The 19,844-nt window shown below is 37.6% G+C and overlaps 2 protein-coding genes across 12 annotated transcripts in view; one reads left to right on the top strand and one right to left on the bottom strand.

The window, feature by feature from the left end:
* The window catches only part of USP47 (ubiquitin specific peptidase 47), a 53,281-nt gene extending 37,337 nt beyond the window's left edge, over positions 1–15,944 (bottom strand). The window contains exons 1-3 of one of the 3 annotated variants that reach the window (XM_068685378.1): positions 15,812–15,944; positions 3,488–3,547; positions 241–444 (exon numbers count right to left, since the gene is read on the bottom strand). In XM_068685378.1, coding sequence (XP_068541479.1) covers positions 241–444; positions 3,488–3,547; positions 15,812–15,850 — 303 coding nt within the window. In that variant the 5' untranslated portion in view covers positions 15,851–15,944. Of the gene's footprint in view, positions 1–240; positions 445–3,487; positions 3,548–15,127; positions 15,436–15,811 lie in introns of those variants that run through there. The other 2 variants (XM_068685379.1, XM_068685380.1) reach the window with 2 other exon arrangements.
* The window catches only part of LOC137858019 (PX domain-containing protein kinase-like protein), a 43,142-nt gene continuing 39,146 nt past the window's right edge, over positions 15,849–19,844 (top strand). For 8 of the 9 annotated variants that reach the window (XR_011097475.1, XR_011097477.1, XR_011097476.1 and 5 more), the window contains exons 1-3: positions 15,849–16,157; positions 16,723–16,771; positions 17,458–17,535. Coding sequence is in view for 2 of the 9 variants with exons in the window: in XM_068685388.1 (XP_068541489.1) it covers positions 15,849–16,157; positions 16,723–16,771; positions 17,458–17,522 (423 nt within the window). In the remaining 7 variants the exon portion in view is untranslated. The remainder of the gene's footprint in view (positions 16,158–16,722; positions 16,772–17,457; positions 17,536–19,844) is intronic. The other variant, XM_068685389.1, reaches the window with a different exon arrangement.

Below are 19,844 nucleotides of genomic sequence, written 5' to 3'. Positions count from 1 at the left end.
ACGTGTATCAATAAAAAGCACATTTTGAGATTAAAATGTAGATGTAGAACAGTGACATTCAGCCAAATCAAAATAGCAGTGTCAGCCTGCTCTGGTGCACATACTAGAAGATTTTATTAGGATTAATGAAAAAAATTTAACTAGGAAATATGCAGTAGGCAATATGGCTGACATTTTTTCTGTAATGTGAAGCCTCAAATGTTTGTTATTAACAGAAAATGAAAAGCACTTTTGCCATACCGTATCAGTTACATTATCTCCATTTCCCCACACTAAATCAAAGGTCCCATTCACATAGCCCACTTTTGAAGCCACATCTTCAAACAGCTTTTTAAGCAGAGTGGAAGCTGGAAGGTTCAAAGTAACACGTTCATTCACTGTCTTTGAATTTGTGGTATCTTGTATTATACACAGCACTCTGGGCTCCTCAGCAGCACTTTCTACCTAAAATGACAGCAGGCAACAATTCAGTCAGTAAAGCTAACAACAATTTGTACCTCAAATAAAAAAAAAATCAAAACAAGATTTTACTAAAAAAAAAATGCATTGTATTTTATGACCTAAGGATCCTAAAAGAGGACCTAGGTCTCTTATGTCTACTTTCATAAGTAAAGAACCATTAAGTTTTGGAAAACATGTCAAAATATGCTTCATTTTCATAGAACAAGAAGGAATCTGGATGAGTGGATCAACATGTGGTGAAATAAACTGCTCAAGTACAACACACAACTTTAGCCTTTAAGCACACAGAAGATTGTCGAATCAGGAAGATAATTTCAAATCATCACTTCAAGCTGGTTTAGCTCTGACATGGTCCTAAATGCTGTTGAGATAGAATTACACCTCTTGTTATTTCTCAAAATGCAAACCGTATCTCCAAGCTTCCAAATAATCTTGGAAGCTATCCATTAAAACAAAAAGTCTCTTCATCAAGCCACCATCAATTTTCTTTCACCACATCCACTGCTGGGTGAGTCGCAGAAGAAGTTCTTCTGCATAAACACAGTAAGAAAATTAACATTGAGCAAGGCAACCATGTAGTTCTCAAAGCACAACAAAGTAAAGAAAGCTAAAACAGCAACTTCAATATATCTGAAATTAGAAAAGTAACAATCTTGAGTGAAGAACGCAATGGAATAGAGGTTAAATTTTACAGAGCCAGATAAGCCAAGAAAATGGCATTTTCATCACTGAAAAAAAAAACAGGAAGCCAAAGATCTAATGAAATACAATCAATTATCTCCGTTATCGAAAGGACTTGCGCTTCTAAAACAAAGAATAACTAATATTTAAGTACAGGTCACACAAGAAAGCATGAGGTCAGTAAAAGGAAGAATTAGTCCGCAAGGAGTCAGCCTTTTCAACTTGTGACACAGGAAGTATTAGTAATGCATGTCAGACCACCCAAATCTCACTTCATGGCTAAAGAGCAGATCATCAAGAAAGGCAAACAAATACATGCAGCACTATCACCACTTTCAGTGGATAAAACATTAATATACAGCAAGAACTGTGTTCATGCTAAAACCGTCGGCCATGTCAAACAACTATAGAATAAACAACTACAAAGAGCTAAACAACTTTAATGGTCCCTGTATTTCTACATAATCAAACTCAACACAGATGACCAAAGTGGTACAGTCCCTTATGAAAGGTCTTAAATACCGGATCTCTTAAATTAAGAGGAACAAGCATTTTAGCTGATCCCTTTATTCTCCGCAATTTCAAGATCAGCCAACAGTCTTCATGCAACTCAAAAATGAAACATTAGGTAATGGCAGCATCTATTCCTATAACCAGGAGGAAAAAGTTGACAGAGACAGGCAAATACAGCCACTTCTTCCCTGTCCTAATCCATATTGTGTTACCTTGCTTTAGACTGATTTTTCTCAATTTAAAGCCCAACTTTCCTTAAGAATTTCAAGTACAATAAGTTTATCAAGGACACCGAAGAGTTCAACACGGGACATTAGCTGCATGCTTAAAAATATGCCATGTACCACTTCCAGCAAATTGGCAACTTGTCAGCTTCATACATAACCTTGACTGCAGAATGCAAGGTTTATGAACTACTTTCCAAGAAGACATACAAAACTCTCTCTGAAACATTAGCTACACCTTAAGGAAACATAGTTCAAGAGTAAAAGTAGTTTGATGTATGTAGACTAAAGTTAAATTTCACTAGTGATTACTCCTCAGGATGGATTCTTCCCCTTTGTTTTCAAGCACAGAGCACCCCCCACCTTTTTTTTGATCAAACAATAGGTATACAATTTGAATCTTTCATGGTATGGTTATGAAAGACAAATTTATGGCCTAGTTCAGTAGTCCACTTTCCCGATTATTCTGGAAAAAATCATCAGGAGCTAAAAATCAATAAACTCATAAAAGCACCTCCCATTCCAGCCTACAGACCTTGGATTGCTCTGGGTCCAACAGTGCAGAGCTTAGAGGCATCTGGTACTACTCATACAGTTCCTTCTAGAAAAAAAATGTTAACTCTAGTTTACATAGTTCCCACACTAATTTAGTACTGACCCTATATGACTACAGCAGGAAGAAAAGTTCTCTATTGGGGTCTTAATTCCTTTTTGTTCTGCCTTCTCATAACCAACGCCACCATTCTGTTTCTCTCTGCAGAAGATCCCTATGAATTCAAATCCTCCTACTCAAGCTTTCTCCTTTGCTTTTGATAACAAATCAGTTCTGACTCATACAGAAAATAATTATACTCATCGTATCTGATGGACGGAGAACTCCATAAAGGAAATAACATTAAGAGAACAAATTATAGAAGATTACAGAGATTTGCTGGTTGGGTTGCTGGATGTTCCATTCCAGACAAATCCTCTCTTCCTCGTTCAGACATAATTCTGACAGACTGAACTGGTTTAACTCAGGGATAGTATTGCAAAAGATGTTAAGCCATCATTTGAGCTTTCACTGTTTCATGTTCACAGTAAATAGGTGAAGCAAAGACAACCTCAGTTCAACTCTGTTCATATCTAACTTTCACATACACCATCGGAACTATCAGTCTACACAAACATCTTATTTGGGGTTTCTTAACAATAAAAATACTGTAAAAGGCAATACTGGCCAGTGACCAACCTCTGAACTACTTTGCCTGACCATTATCGAATCAAGTCCACAGGGTAAACAAAAAAAAAAAAAACAAACAATTTTAATCACTACATAATTTGGTATACAATTGATAATACACAATTATATTTTTTGATGAAAAACTAGAAGGCTACAGAAACACAATGTAAAAGCATATGAACATAACAGCAGAAGCTTCAAACTAAGTAAGACTGCATTTAATATGTACATAATCTCGGTATTCAAGAACATGCAAAAGAATTCAACAGCTCATGCTCTGGCTTAGAATGCTCATTTCTCAGCTCATGCTTAGAAATCAGTGCTACAGCCTCATGCTGTTACTATGTATCGTAGTTATTAAATAAAGTTGATTTCATCTGTCTACCTGTGAAAATTTCTTCTTCATTTCAGCAAAGATACTCTGTCTGCAACTCCAAAACATATCCTATAGTATATAAAAACAAAATTAACAAGTCATAATTCTTTAAATAGTAACTTTTTTTTCCCCATGAAATCAGTTTTATAGTGTAAGTAAAAGAATTACTAAATTCCAAACCACCACTTGCAGAGTAACTTGAAAAGGAACACCCTCCAACCATTGTAACAACAGAACAAGTTCTCGATTAAATCATTTCTCATTAAATCAGTTCTCATTTAAATCATTACCGAGTCATCACAAGATGTTAGTAAGTTGGGACGTAACCACAGACCACATTTCATGAAGTAAAAAAAGCAAGTGTATAAAAAACAATTCAGGAAGTAAATTCATACTATACATTCCTTTGTTATATTAAAAAGGCCCTCCAAAGGTAAACATTTTACCTGAAATGGCTTCAGTGCAAGATTAACATACAATCCTGTAATTCAGTTTGGCATTGCATTTATAAATTACGAAGGTAGCCAGTTCCGTATGAAGCTATTCCTTCTTGGCTCAATTACTTTCTGTAGGAAAGTTTATATTAGTATGAACCCATTTTGAAGCATTCAACTGGAGATAATAAAGGGATAAAATTACTGACTTCACTTATTCCTTAAACTCTTAAAAGTAAAACTCTCTTAAAGAAGAGAGTTTTCCTCAGTACCTATCACACCACCAAAATGCACCAATGAGCATTATGCATACAAATGTTTTCCAACTACAGACATCAAATCAATTGGTTTCTGAATCTGAAGCACTGATTTTTTTTTTTTTATTTATCCATAAAAGAAGAGAAAATGAAGAAATTTGGAAGTACGCATGATAGTAGCTTAATAACTTGAGTTGCAGGCCCTCCACTGCACAAACAGAAAAGCAAATGGATACTTAAGGCTGCAGTTTGGGAAACCATTCTATGATTATTTACCACAGAATTCTTCTCAAGTTAGTCTTTTAGTCAAATCGTTGGGATACTCAAAGTATATTCTATATTTAATTAAAAAATTGCAATTTCAAATGTTAGCCTTCTAAAATATTAAAACACTGACACTTTCATCCCATGTCACTCCATATCCCACACACTCCCATTTGTATAGATGAGGTTCTGAAACCTACATTCCTGAATTCCTACCATGGTAGGAATTTTCCGACTATGTTTTAGACCAGACTTGGAAAACAGTTTTTATAATACTAACATGTAAATAACAAACAGGTTGGATATTTGCAGACATTCCAGAGAGCTGTTCTACATAAGCATTTTCCTCATGTACCTTAAACAAAACATATCAAGTTGGTGATCTATATAGATACATGTTGATGCAATATTGTCATGCAAAAGCACATACATCTTAACACTGCTTTTAGATGTGGCTTGCCATTTTTCAGCTTTGAACCACTAAGTTCATTAAGATTTCACAGCAGGCATTTTACTAGCCTTAAGAGGACAAAGTGAAAGAAACATTTTCTTTTCAAATGAGGGAAGACTCTCCCAAAATTTAACTCCTGTTTCAGTCTTTATAAAGTTTTCAGAGATTGAAACTAAAAGCTAAGCTCAAACTTCATGTATACTGTACTTGAAGTTTTTGAATTCCATTATTGCAAACGGAGAAGAAAGAAAACAACAGCATGAATCAGTAATCAAAAATTACAAATTTCAAGTCAAGAGTTTAAATAACAGATGTGCAAACTTTGGCTTTGACCAAGCACAGTTAACAGCTTATCGAGACTTAAAACAATCACTAGTTTCTAATGTCCATGATCTATAAATAATTCTCACAAATCATATAACAGAGGGAATGCAAAGAGATGCAAAGCCAAACTTTGGCTTTAACCAAGCACAGTTAACAGCTTATCGAGACTTAAAACAATCACTAGTTTCTAATGTCCATGATCTATAAATAATTCTCACAAATCATATAACAGAGGGAATGCAAAGAGATCAGCAGCAAGTGGCAGTAGTAAACATGTTCACATTCACAAAATGACTTGGATGATTAAGCCTAAAGCTGCAATTCTCAAACTTCATGTAGCATCAGCAATTTAAGGCCATACAAAATGCACACAAGTGACTACTGTCTATCACATTACTGCTATGCAAACTTTGGAGTGTGCATTCCAAGTCTGTGTAACTGATCGGGTATAAGTTTCCAGCAATTGAAAATATAGTTAAATTTGGTAGCTTAAGTCACAAAAAGTAGTCTGATTTTATCTCTGAAGTACCACAGTATAGAAACACTCAGACACTATAGTTCAACTGACCGGAAGTTTCAATTTTTTCAATGATAACAAATTATTGCAGATCTGCCCCTTGAGAAACCACAACTATATTCCAGCAGTTTCTTCACCTGCTCCAAGATGTCCAGTCCACTGATCTGGGCAAGGCATATTGGCAGCACTATGTTTAACAAAGAACAGGAAGGCCAAAAACTTTTACACAGCAAGCAAAGAGAGGAATCACAGAGCTACGTTACCATCTCCAGTCTAAAGTCTCCAGTCTAAGTCTCCTTCACCTTGCGCATTCTGAACAGTGGATCTCATAGCCCTTACAGCTTGCAACTCACTCATCCCCCCAGCTGGGCTAGTCATGTTCCATGCTTTTGCCAGCCCTGCAAAACTCTTCTTCAAGGGCCAGTTTCTCTGACACAACCAGGTAAGCAAGTACATGCTCCTGGAAAGCAACACAGTGGCTAAAAATATCTTTGGAATGAGCAAAGCACCGAACAGAAGTCCTCTACCACTTCGGACATTGCTGCAATTACTAACCTACAAAAGAAAACAAATCTGACATGTACTTGACTGCATTTTGGAGGAAGAAATCAACTGTTTGAAAGAGTTTACTTAGTTAACTCTGTCAGAGCATCATGAGCTGTTACTCAACACAGGTACCTCTGCAGCTGTATTGTAGTTAATTAGGGAAAAGAAGCACCTAGAATTCATCATGAATGCCTGAACCAAAAAGTATGTTTATAAGAAATCATTTTACAGTACAGATGTGGTTAAAAAAAAAAAATTCTAAACACTAATATAAGAGCTCAAAATGATTCTGCTCATTGACTTGATGCATCTCCTACTACAACTTTTTCTGAAGAAAAAAAAAATAATTTTAGGCTTGCCTTTTTGCTAGGAACACGAAGACGACAGGAAAATAAGAAGGAAAATTACCAAGTCGATTAAAAAAATATTGTAAGTGATACAATTGTTTTAATTTTAAATAAACATGTTCTTAAGCCCACTGTTTAGTGACTACTTCCCTGTGGAGCCTGTTCCAGTGTGCGACAACCCTCTCCGATTAAAATTTACAAAAATACTTTAGAAAATTGTCAATAGAGTCAAAATGTTAGGCTCAAAATCCACACAAGCTGACCCAATTATATCCCCCATTACAAAGCTTTAAGTCTAATTTCAACCTCGTGAACCTGGTGCTAACTCTAACATCACAAACTGGTCCACTATTTCAAGTCAAACATTTGCAGCACTAGATCCTTGGTCATATTGTTCCTCTCTGCTTCAACCTATAGCGTTAAGCTATGTTTTCATCTCATGGCTTTTGATATACTTCAAAAATAATTAAATTGATACCTAAATTAGATACCTAAAATCATTCCAATTACACAATAATTATGATACACTTATTCAATAATATGAACATATATTTTGAAAACTCAATAGGTAAGACTGATGAGTTTACAATGCACTAAAAACACTCCACACATTTGAGGCAGCTTGAAGACTGAACGCAGCAATGCATCACCTATACAAGGAGTTAAGGCCCCCAGAAGGTCCCCTTCCTTGTGCTGATACAAATGGTCATGCACCTACATGTTAAGCTACCTCAGAATAACTAATCCTTCTTAAAATTAATCGTATCTGTTTAGTTTTTCATAGAATTACTCAGGTTGGAAAAGATCTCTAAAATCATCTAATCCAACCTTTAACCTAGCCCTGCCAAGTCCACCACTGAACCTTGTCACTAAGCACTATATCAACACGCTTTTTGAAGGGATGGTGACTCAACTACTTTTCTGGGCAGTCTGTTCCAATACTTCACAACCCTTCCAGTGAATACTTTTTTTTCCTAATATCCAACCTAAACCACCCCCTTTTCAGTAGGTTAGCTTTAATCTGAGTCAGTCTTCTTGTTTCTCAACTGAATGCTTAATTCTCCTTAAAAAGCATCAAGCGATATGCCAGTACCACAGAATAATAGTAGCATTTTAAATATGTATATTACACGTAGTATACTTAAATTACTAAATACTAAAATCACTACAACTTTTTTTTGTTGTTGTTGACCTAAAGACTGAAATTACACCCTCCATCTTTTGGTGTGAGTCTCTGTAAATGTCAGAGCTGCTTTACAGGAAAAGACGAATATTTCCCCCTTCTGCTTTGAACAGCCTGGAAAAGCAAGAATTGTCATTATTGCAGCAATCACATTGCTTTCACCCTCACCCTGTATCTTCCAGCCTCCTGTAGATAGAGGATAACTGCTAGAAAGCATGGAAGAAGGCTGGAGCCATAATAGAGACTGGCCCTGGCCAGATGAACACCAAGAATGCTTTTCTCTGGCAGATGACCTGATGCAGACAGGAAAAGAGGAATGTTTGTTTTGGAAAATAAGTTTGTGTTTTCCTCTCTTCTGTCTCATGTAGGTTTTGGATTGATTAGTTATTTTCAAAGACCAACTCCACCAAAATGCTTCTCTAGTAACAAAGTTTAAATTTTAAGTTACTGCTTGTTCCCTCATTGAACCAGAGCTTGCTTATAAACAGTCATTCATGGAATGGCCAAATTACTATTTTCTATATATGCTTCCTAACATAAGTCTAATGTAACTTTCTGAACATGTCCAAAACCACACCGTCTTCAAAATAGTGTGTTATTAGGGTAGCATTTACCTTTGAGAGTTTGTTCCTACTTTTGTGGATTACTCACTCATTTGTAAAAAAAAAAAAACATTTATAAAAGTAGAAATGACAACCAGAAAAAGTTGGTACAGGGCCAGAGTAGTACATTTATCCAGGGTGTTTAAAGCACCCTGAAGGATACAGAGGACATGTCTGATGACAGCAGCTGAATTACAGTCAAAACCTTTGTTTTTCCTTTATTACAAAGGTGACATTCGACCTTTAAATTCTGCATTTTAAGAGACCTTAAATATATCGTTCTTAAGAACATACTGTAGAACCTGTCTTTTTACTTTTACGCTCTACTGGTCCTTTAAATCTGGTAAATTAAAGGTGATTCAAGATTAATTACTTATCTTAAAAATTAGATGCAGCAACTGTCAATAAAGAAAGACTACAAATGTTTCCTGGTCACCCTATAGGTGACACAAAGACAAGAATGAAAAGAACAGATAATTAATGGATAAAGAACAAATCTTCCGTAATAATGGATCAAGTTTTAACATCTAAACCAGATAAACACTGGACATTTTGATAACTTCACTCTTGAGTCATTTCATTTCTGGTGTGTTTTGTACCCAGTCTAAAACAATGAGAATTAAATGTAAATGAAGTTTTACATATTTGCAAACTGTCTGCCAGCCTCCATACATCCCCCCTTACAGTACAAGCTTCACATTTGGACCTGAAACAGCCCCATCTTTCTACCGCTCCCATTTGTTTACATCCTGTCTGTACCTCACTTTATCACCACGCTCATTTGTCTTGCATCTGTAAAATCCAAGAACACTGTGAGATATATATAACACTTTTATCCATCGTATTGTAATCACATCATTTATTTCCCGTGTAGAGTCCCAAAAGCAGTGGGCATGCTTTCACATTTGCTCACCATTCCATAAAGCCCAGGCATACCACAGACTTTATTGAAACATTTTGCTACTATGACAATAATCTAAAGGACATTTTTCTGGATTAAGATTTACAAATACAATGTTAGCATGAAAACAAATCAGAGTGAGAGGAAAAATGGATTTCTCTGTTTGGGTAATTTTGAAATGCAATTTGCTTTACTACAAAATTACTGGAAAATATGCATACTTTTTTTTTTTTTTTGGGGGGGGGGGGGGGGGGAGCAACACAACAGACTGACAGACATTTAAGATTAAAAGACAGGAATCCATAGTTATTTTTTAATTCTTTCTGTCAATCTGCTGCTGGTGAAGGAAGAGGAGAATCTGGAATAGCAAGGTGGACCAGCACAGATTCCTTGTGCAGTTGTCTAGCAGTATGGCATGGAGCAGTTACAGTTAAGAACATAAGCACTCACAAAGCCTGGCCATAAACTGAATTTGCTATCAGCACCACAAAGGATTCCAGGTAGAACATGGAACACTAAAGCAGAGTAACTCCACAGAAAGCACACCTACGATTATGTACAAGGAAGAACCTAGATGTTTTCTCCATATAGTAATCTAATCAATGAAAATACTTTACTATAAACAAGAGAGGTACTACCATTAAGTGTTACATGCTTTATTTTTTCTCTAATTTCAGTTATTATTCCTGATCTCAACACAATACTTCTACAAATCAGTAAACTTAGCTGCCTTGGGTTCCTTTAGCTCCTGCAGTACTGCACCAGACTTCTTCAAAAATGCAAAAAAGCTCAAAAGCTCTTCAAAAGCTCAAAGTGAATCTGTTTTCAGACATAATCTACTGTAAAAACTTTTATGGTACATCATGTACATTTCTTACACATCTTCTAAAACTAAAATTCACTAATCCTACAGAATTCATACACATCTCCTCATTTACTTGAAAGGCTTTCATTACATCTTATTGAGAAGACATGCTTAACATTCAGGTTCTGCTCCAACACCAATCTCCTTTTGCCATGCAACGACATCCTGAACAACTGAATATGCCTTTTTTTAAAGGGGTCTGGTTGTGCACCTACAGAGGAATTTAACTCAGATGAAGCATTTTGAAGAACTAGGGTACAATAAGGAGTGCTTAACTATTTTACATAACTGCCCATCTAAAACTCTGTCATTTTTCAGAAGCACTTAAAGTAGCCTTATGGCCACACAAAGAGTGCAGTCACGATCCTCACGGACTGAATTCAGTAGAGTGATTTTTACCAGTTTTATCCCTTAATTCTTTGAGAACATAGACACATCCTTTTTAGAAGTTATTTCAAGTGCCAGTGCTGAGCAACATCATTTGCTTGACGCAAGCTGACTGCATGCCAAACACTGCAAAAACATGAACAAAGAATACACTACACACTTTCACAGTGGCTAAAACTGTGATCAAGTTGGATACCATTCTATCTGAAAGCTTACAAGAAAAGCGTAAAGACATACCAGTATTTCCAGGTATCAATACTTCAGTTATACTGCAACAGCATTGTTTTGAGAATATTGTTTTATTCAAGACAAGAAATATACAGTAAGATGTTAAAGTAAGCAGTTCACTTGAAAGTATACCATATTCACTTTCAAAAGGGTAAAGTGTAAAATACCAGCTTGAAGCGTTTACAAAATGAACAAAAGACATTTTTGAACTGAATAAAAAGGCTGAACACATAACTCAATCGCTCAGTTTTCTAGCAACTTATCTTTCACGCTTAAATTTCTTATGCAAACCCCAAAATATTTCCAAATAAAACAGGAGCAGAGCTGGATAAATGAGTCACTACACATTTTTGGGCACTACTGTATCCATTAAAACATACTGGGAGAAAGTTTTAAAATAAGACTGTCGATTTAATTCACACAAGACTAAAACCTACAAGTCAAAGTCAAGGTGTGGGTCTGCTTAAGTTCCTTATGTTAATAACAATATCAGCAAAAGGAAGTTGAATGACTTATTGTCATTTATCAGTGATACTTCCTACCCCACTTATCAATCTGTGGAATAGGAAGATTCTTATTTTAAAGAAAATGATCTGCACTGATCTAAATCCACAGGTACTTCAGTTTTAAAAACAGAAAAACGGAATTATCGGACTTAACCTATTTAAGAATGACAGCTAACAAAGCATTTAAAGTTTTTTTTTCTTGTATACTGAAATTCTGAGCTGAAGACGGTTTAGAATTTAATACTGGCAGACATTTATTCTCTGCCCCCACGTAATTACTTCACAGCTCAGAAGGAAGTCTCTTACTTTTTTGATAAACAGTGTATAACTGCACAAAAAATGATGGTACTATACTCAACTGATTTAGCAACTTTAATCACTGGTGACCCAGAGTAGCTAGCAGCACTTACAGACTGAGGTTTCAGTATCGAGTAGCTACCTCTTAGGCAAAAACTTATCATGATCTCAAAGTACCATTAGATAATCATCCTGATAAGTTCTCTTGTACTACAGATTACATACCCAGATGTATACAGCAAGGAGAACTAATGTGTGACTCCGAGAAGCTCAGTGATTGAACTAAGCATGGAAAGACCTTGCATGCTACTTTCACATCTTATTCACCAATCTACAGTACTGAGTATTAGATAGTGTCTGTTTGCAAGGAACAAATGACTCAATGGACTTCTGTTTGGATTTTGTTTCCTAAATTTCATTTCCCAATTTGCTTGGCCGATGAAGTAGTCAGATTTTCACAATCATACCTTCATACTTTACGACCAAAGCACACAAAAAAGAAAGTAAGGACAAACTGATAAGCTACCCAAGCGGTAGTTACTTGCAGAGTATCTTAACACAGTGGAATTAAAGAACCCAGGTGTCATCAACACTGAAAAGAACATCCCTTCACTAAAAGAAGCGCAAAATATCTTACTCTGATTCCTGTTCTTCTAATAAAGTTAATGTGATACCCATCAAGAAACATCTTTTGTTTGTTCAATGTGGGAGATTAAAATGGATTAAATAGTGTAGGGATGAAAAGACTCACATTAGTTAGCTGAAAAATCTCACACTATCTTTGACTAAATGGCAGCAAGTAAAAACCATATATTCTTATTTTGACGGGTTTACTCTTGAAAGTTCATGCTGGAACCTGCTGAGAAAGAATCTGCATAGCATTTAACTAGTGACACAGACATTTCAGAAAGCTCACAACAGAACCTACTTTTTATATTGACTGATCCTATGAGCCTGGGCAATACTCCATAAATTGATACATCTTACAGAAACTACATCAACAGTAGTTTCTGTAAGTCAGTAAACAAACCTGTGTTGCTACCTTTCTTGCCAACTGTGTTGATAAGAATATTCCCTTTCTCTCTATTTGAGGCAGATTTGCCAAATGTAAGTTTCAGGTCTACTTCTCAAACACAGAAAGTCATTAAAGTGTTTACCCTTCTAATAGCACCATTTTCTTGCGTCCATACCTATCTTTATATGCCTCTTCCTCCCTGGATAACTGTTTCACTAAACTAATGGGGGGAAAATTTACACCAAATAGCAAAGCAATTCTTAAAGAATGTTTAGCATTTACTACTAGGGTGCCCTGTATGTGACCCAATGACTTCAGTTTTAATGAATATAAAACACTCAATTTAGTGTTTTTTCAGATGAAGAGAGAAAAGGAACTGAGTATTGAAAGGAAAGGGAACATGGAACAGTTTGTACAGAACCCTGGTCTCAAGAAGAGGAATACTTATTTCCCCCATCATAAGGAATCATTGGTCACACAACTATTGAAACAATTGTGAAAGTGTTAGGCAGTGAGTGGCAGGAATGCAAGAACTAATTTACTAAATGCCTGTATAGCTTGGGCAAAAATCTTAATATAAACATTACAACACTCAGCTATTAGAAAGTACATTAGTACAGCTGTTCCAAATGAAGAACTTTATGCCAAAGTTATGAGCAAGAGAAAATTAAGCCCCGATTACCTGTACCTTAGCATTGCAGGCTGAATCTATGCAATGCCCAGAAGAAAATTTTTCTTATACTACTGTAAGATATTCAAAGGGCAGTAGTGGAACTACAAGCATTTTATATCCATGAAAACACAATATTACTCCTTAAAAAAAGCTAATGAAAACATTTACTATACTTTAAAAACAACCATCTGAGCTCCTATAAGCACAGATATACAAAAGACTTCGGAACAACCTAATACTTCTCTTCCTATTCTTCCAACAAAGGCTGTTAACATTACAGATGCCTCCTATTACCAGATCTACTGTGGCCTCACAGAAGCCTTAGACAAAAACCAAATCCTTTTTCCCATCCGCTCCTTTAATTGATTAGTCATTCCCCAGATCAGCATAAAGCAAACATCAGATTTTTCTTGCTCCTTTACACTGGAATGTAAAGGAAAAACATGGTTGTGTACTCATCCTTGGCAGACGTTGGTTCACATCCCAGCTGAATCTTTGAAACTGCACAAGATAACCAGCTATACAAGCGATAATTACTCATCCCTTTGGGAAGGGACAAAAACATGGAGCTGTAATCCTTTATCCACTCCCAAAGGGTAGAACTGAAACTCCAAAAGACCTGCCTTGCCTCCAGCTGCTGCTAATGGCATAATAGGAATATTTAGAAGGTGGCTGTTGAGACCTCAGACCTGAAGAATTCTGTTTACCTGTAACTCAGTGTTCTCTGCTTTGAGATTATTAGTGAATCTCAAAAGGACTTAACATGAATTCTGTAGCATAATATTTCTTAAACTTCTATCACTGAAATAAAATGAGTACATACTGAAAAACACTGGAAAAGTTGAAGAAAGTTCTCTTACAACATATATCATCAGGGGGGCTTAACACAAATAATCTGGTTTTCTCCTCAATTTGATTTCTTATATTCTCGGAGAAAATACCATCAGCTTCTAGAAATTCCAAAGTCTCACAGAACTAATGTTGTTCCATTCCAGTTAACTTACAAAATGCATAGGGGCCCAATAAAGAACATGAAAAAACACACTAAGTAGCTCATAGTAGCACTATCTAAGAAGTTTATCGATTTCATATTTAAGATATCCATATCTATAATCACATATATTTTAAGTATTCATCTTCTTTTACCCATATTTCCCCTCTCTGCAGAGAGAATTGCATGCAAAATCCCAGTCCAATGAGTCGGTTAAAAATACCCATCTGAATCATACGTACATTCTGAAAACAGCTTTAAAGCCAACAGGGATACTATTAATACATATAACTAAGGAAACAGCCTCAGCTAAATTCTTCTATTAATCACCTTGCTGTTCCAGTTAGCTACAATTGCCACAAGGTTTTTCCTGACAGTCTCCTTTGCTGTTACATTTTCTTTTTTTTTTTTTTTAAATAACTTAAGTACACTAGGTCCTGTTTTCTATCCCTCTTCCTAAATTTTTGGATTTTTTTTAATGAAATATTTAAGCATACTAGCTACTACATTCCATCCCTTACGTTTCTGGAGACCTTTTATCAGGAAAAAGGCTTAATATAGTCCTTTGAATCTCAGGATGTAAAAAAAAAAAAAAAAAAAAAAAACTCGAGAGGTACATTTGCCCTGACTTACCTGTACAATTCTGTTTGCGTCTGAAGTTCAGAATTTTATTTCACGGTTGTTCCCAAGAATACCATTTAATGATCACCGCTTTGTTTTTCTAAACACTATAAAACAGAAGCCCTTACCCCTGACACAAAGCCTCCCAGACCAGTGACACTCGGTGTTCAACAGCAAGAAGGGCTTGAATAATTTAACAGAAAAGTAAAACCGGGAAGTCAGATAAATACGCAGGCCTACCTGCACGTGAACAAAAGTTTCTGATAACGCTGCCCTGTGCACTACTCCTTCCCCCCGTGTCACAGCACGGCTCGCGGAGCCCTTTCCCTGAGCAGTATCTCTCCTACTTGACACGTGTCATTCGCCTATCGCTGCAGGACAGAGGCTTAGCCTTCCTCTTCCACGCAGGCTCTTATCTTTAGCCTCTGACCGAACACAAACCTTCTCCCTTCCTCCCCGCTACAAGGCGGCGGCGAGGGGCCTACCCTGCCGCAAACACCAGCCGCGGCTGACTCGGGCCGCAGCTCCCTCCGCCCGGCTGCCATCGAGCACTTCGGTCCCTTCTTTCCCTTCCTTTCCCCTCCCCTCCCCTCCCCCGGACAGCCGGCAGCCAGGCCCTGGGACGGGGACAGACCTCGACCCCGGGGGCAGCCCAAGCCGCGGCCGGGCGCAGGCGCCGCCATCCCGCCGGGCCGGGCCGGGCCTTCTCCCCTTCCCCCCCGCCTCCGCGCTACCCCCGGGCGCGGGCCCTCCCGCCCCCTCACAAAGCCGGGCCCTCCTCCCCACACAGAGCCGGGCCGGGCCGGGCCGGGCCGGGCCGGGCCGGGCCAGGCCTCCCCGCCGGCCCCAGGCCCCCCAGACGCCGTAGAGGCCGCCGCCGCCTCCCGCTGCCCGCCGTGCCCGCGGCCCCCCCGCCTCACTCACCTCTTTGGGGACGAGCTGGTTCTCCTCGCTGGGCACCATGGCCGGTGGCGCGGCGCGGCGCTGGGCCCGCAGCAGGCAGAGCCGAGCGTCGTCGCCGCCGTCGTCAGCAGCGGGAGGCGTGGGGATGCGGGCGGCTCATCCTCCTCCTCCTCCTCCTCCTCCGCCCCAGCCAGCGAGGGCAGCGCCGCGGCCCCCGCCCCCTCCGCCAGCGCCAATCAATGAGAAAATGGCCGACGGCGGCGCTCTCGCGAGAGCCACCCGGGCCTGCCCCAGGGGCGGTCATGGCCGCCCGCACCCCCTGGCGGAGCAGGAGGAAGAGCGAAAGAGATTAGGCCTGACTCTGCTAATACGGGTGCCCTCTTCTTGGTGCCGAGAAGTTATTCGTGGAGTCATGCTGTGACACCAAGTGTGTGTTCGCTTTAAGCAGTGTCAATCCAGGGATAATGGAACACTTTCAAAAGGAAGAAGAGGATATTTTTGTGGTATCAGTTAACTGGTGCTTTTTTTGTCTGTAGCAGATCTAAATATATCTGTTTTTCACACTTAGGCACGTGAAAAGTCAAATATTAATCTCTAGAATAAATAAAATGTGCATTAAAAGAGAAATAATTATACTTTAATGTCTACTTGATTGTGAAATAGTTGAGGTGGAAAACAGTTAACTAATGAAGAAGACTGGTACGTGATAGTTGGACTTTTTTTGAGAAATACTTTATTCTCATTATTTTAGTGTCCTCTTGTGGAAACGTACAGAATTGATTTTTTTTTTTTTTTTTTTTTTTTTTTTTTTTTTTTTTTGCAAAGAAGCTTTACATTTGGGGCTAATTTTTGAATCTTACTGTATTGGAGACTGATGGAATTTTGTTGTAAAAAACACAATTAAGTGACCTCTTTTCCCTTTTCATTTTTAGTCTGCAGTGTGTAACTTGGCTTTCTTTCTGTCGTCCTGCCTTCCGGAAGGTGAGCTAAGTAGCATGTTTTGCAGTCAATATGTAGTTGGGGTCACTTAAAAAAATAATAATTAAAAAAAAAAAAGCCCTTCAAAGTGATCATTTCTGACAATAGCGATGTCAGTAGTTTTATTTTTATGTTAGAAGCATGCTGTAATAGATGCTATGTTTCATAGTTTCCATGAATTCTGCTCCTGGAAATAAGTGCAAAAATCCCTTTGATGAAAAGTTACATTTAATAATTTTTCAATGTGTTTTTGTTTATATAACTTAATGGGGTCAAGTTATTTATACAGTAAAGGCCAGTAGGCCTTTTGGAGAGGAACTCTTGCCCTCTGGTTTTAAAACATGCAGCACCTTAAAGCCCCTCATCCTACTGAGACATTTGAGCACTACTGCAATGAAATCCAGTATCAGTATGGGAAGAATGTGAGTCCCTTGCTTTTATGGATACTTTGTTAGCACAGGGTTGCATAGACAGCATTAACCATTTAAAAGAGGGAAAACTATGTGATTTTTTTAATAGGAAAGCAAGTATAGAATTAATGAACTCATCTTCTAGAGAAGAGGATTTTTTTATTAATTCAGCTGTATTGCTGATTAAAATGATTTAACTTTCTTTTAAGGGGGATTCTTGCATTTATATTGATAGGAGAAAAGGTAGAATTGCAGAAAAAATATTATCAATGTTTGTAGGTATTTGGAGAAGCACAGCCTTTCTGGTGATCTTCTGTTGTCCAGCGGTATCCAAAGATCCATGAAATTAGCAAGCAGGTACTTGAGTTGAAAAGCCAGATCAGAGGCATAAACTTGAAATAGAAGGTGATAAAATCATCAGAGTACTGGGTGGCACCAGCAATGGTATTGGACCATCATCTGAATGTTGAGTTTAGTGTTTTTTTTTTTTTTGGCATGTGTCTCTTTAAGGGACAAAAAATTCCAAAGCTTGAGGTATTCTTCTTTTTGCATTAGGTATTCAAAAGCTTTCAGAAATGGTATATTTGAAAGTTCTTCTTCTGAAGTGTTATGATTTTTTTTCCCTGCCATTTGAGCTTAATAAGGGGCGAAGCCATGGGACTCAATGACTTTAAAATATATTGCTCTATTGGGATAATGAGATAGCAACCACAAATACATGTCTACTGGGTAAGAGTCAGGATTTCTTTTTTTTAAAGAAATGCTGTTAGATCCTCTTGCCAACCTTATACAAACATCTAATGTAGGATGTGTACATGAAACATCTTGAATGAAGTAATAATCTCTAGTTAATAATTAAATCTCCAGAAGCTCTTGTAATTTGTGCATGTTAGAGTGTTTAATCTCTTTACATGAGCCTAATTAAAGAGCAATATTCAGAACTCAGGTTTCATGAAGGGAATCTCCTAGTCCTTTATAAAGACTGATTTAGCATACCACAGGTTATTATTAACACCAAAAAAAATCAATATATCGTACTAAAAAGCATGCTGGATTTGTGATTACAGGTAAATTTTTTTAGGCTATCAATTGTCAAACTATTGTTCAGAGATGCATTAATGAGAGTCACAAGTGCTGGAGTGTCAGATTTCAGCTGGTGACACTTCACTAGTTTTAGTCAATACAGACCTTATCACAGTAATGCATGCATCATGTTTATGGAAATATAGTTACAAAAAATCAATACTAAATAGCAGGTCTTTATTATAAGTGATGGTGAACTTAAATTAGCCTGTGGGAATTGGCTACCTCCCACCTCCACAGCCTCTTCAAAGTTTATGCTTTAATCATTTCTCCTTCTCTGTAAGAATGCACATGCTCATGTCTCAACACTCAAGTCCAAGACTTGATAAGTAATGAAAGAAGTTTCAAAAATTAAATGGAGGGAGTATTGCTACCTTACTCTGATACATCTGGTGGTGTGCCAAAAATGCTGGGGGTGTAAAATATTAAGAAAACAAGCAGATGTTGGAATACAAACTGATGTTGTCTTTCCCCAGATAATGTTATCCTACCTTTTTCAAATAGAACGTCTATGTAAAGAGGATTGTGTAAATGATTATCTTTGACATCTGCTCTGAAATGCTTCACGTTTGATTTTTCACATAGGCTGTCGGTGGAAGATCATTTCCTATTTCAGAGGTTGCTGGCCTTATTTGCAGTATTCTTGTGTTAAAAAATAAAAAAAGTCCCAACAACAACAAACTGAAGTTTTCAAATATTCACAAATTGCTAATGAATATCAGAATGACATAGATGTATGTGCTAGCACAAGAAATGTGGCCAATGTTGATACAGTGTTCTTTTAGACCTCTTCTGCAGTCTCAGCACTTTATGGAAAACTGGCTGAAAGCCTCTCCTCTTTTCAATCTTTTGCAAGTCTGCCTTTACTGATAGAAAGAGATGTGTGAAAGTTCAGGATATCAACGCAGCCATTAATTGCACTGCTTGTTACTTGGCCTTGAGCAACTGTTGCAGAACATGAAAGTTGTGAGGAATTTCTCTGAAAATCTTAGGGTATTATTTTGCCCACTGCCTGCCCAATCCAGTCCTTTCAATTAGAAAAAAATTAAATCATCCTTTGGATTGATGAGGGGAGAACAAGAAGGAGTTAAGGTGAACAAGTAGAATTAATGCAAGGTAAAGAAGCACAGTTACAGAATTCTGTACCTTTAAAAGTGCTTTTTGCTGGATTTTTATTTCTTGGATCTTAGCTCCCTAAATATGAAACAGGCAAGTAAAAGGCTAAAGACCAAATGGAGATATTTAAAAAAGGAACACTTGTTACTTTTAATTCTCTCGCAGTTGTTGTTAGAAAGGGGGTTTTATATTCTAGCATTTTGGATTGTTTCTTGAATATTTTGAGGCTCAAGAGTGGGAGTCAAAGTACTTAAATATAAGGCATCTTTAATTTTCTGTGATCTGTAGTTTTCCACGTTGAAAGAACTGTATATACAGTTCTGGGAAACTGAAAAAAAAATCTATTTCTACGAGTGGAGAGTGCTATGGAAAATGTAAGCCTTGAATGGGAGATATGCTATGGAAAAAGTGTACTTTGCCTTCAGAAAGACAGGTACTCTTGAGTCTAGTAGGTGGGTAGGCAAGCA

The sequence above is a fragment of the Anas acuta genome, chromosome 5, assembly GCF_963932015.1.
Source record: "Anas acuta chromosome 5, bAnaAcu1.1, whole genome shotgun sequence".
NCBI classification, from domain to species: domain Eukaryota; kingdom Metazoa; phylum Chordata; class Aves; order Anseriformes; family Anatidae; genus Anas; species Anas acuta.
This window is presented reverse-complemented; position numbering and strand designations above follow the sequence as displayed.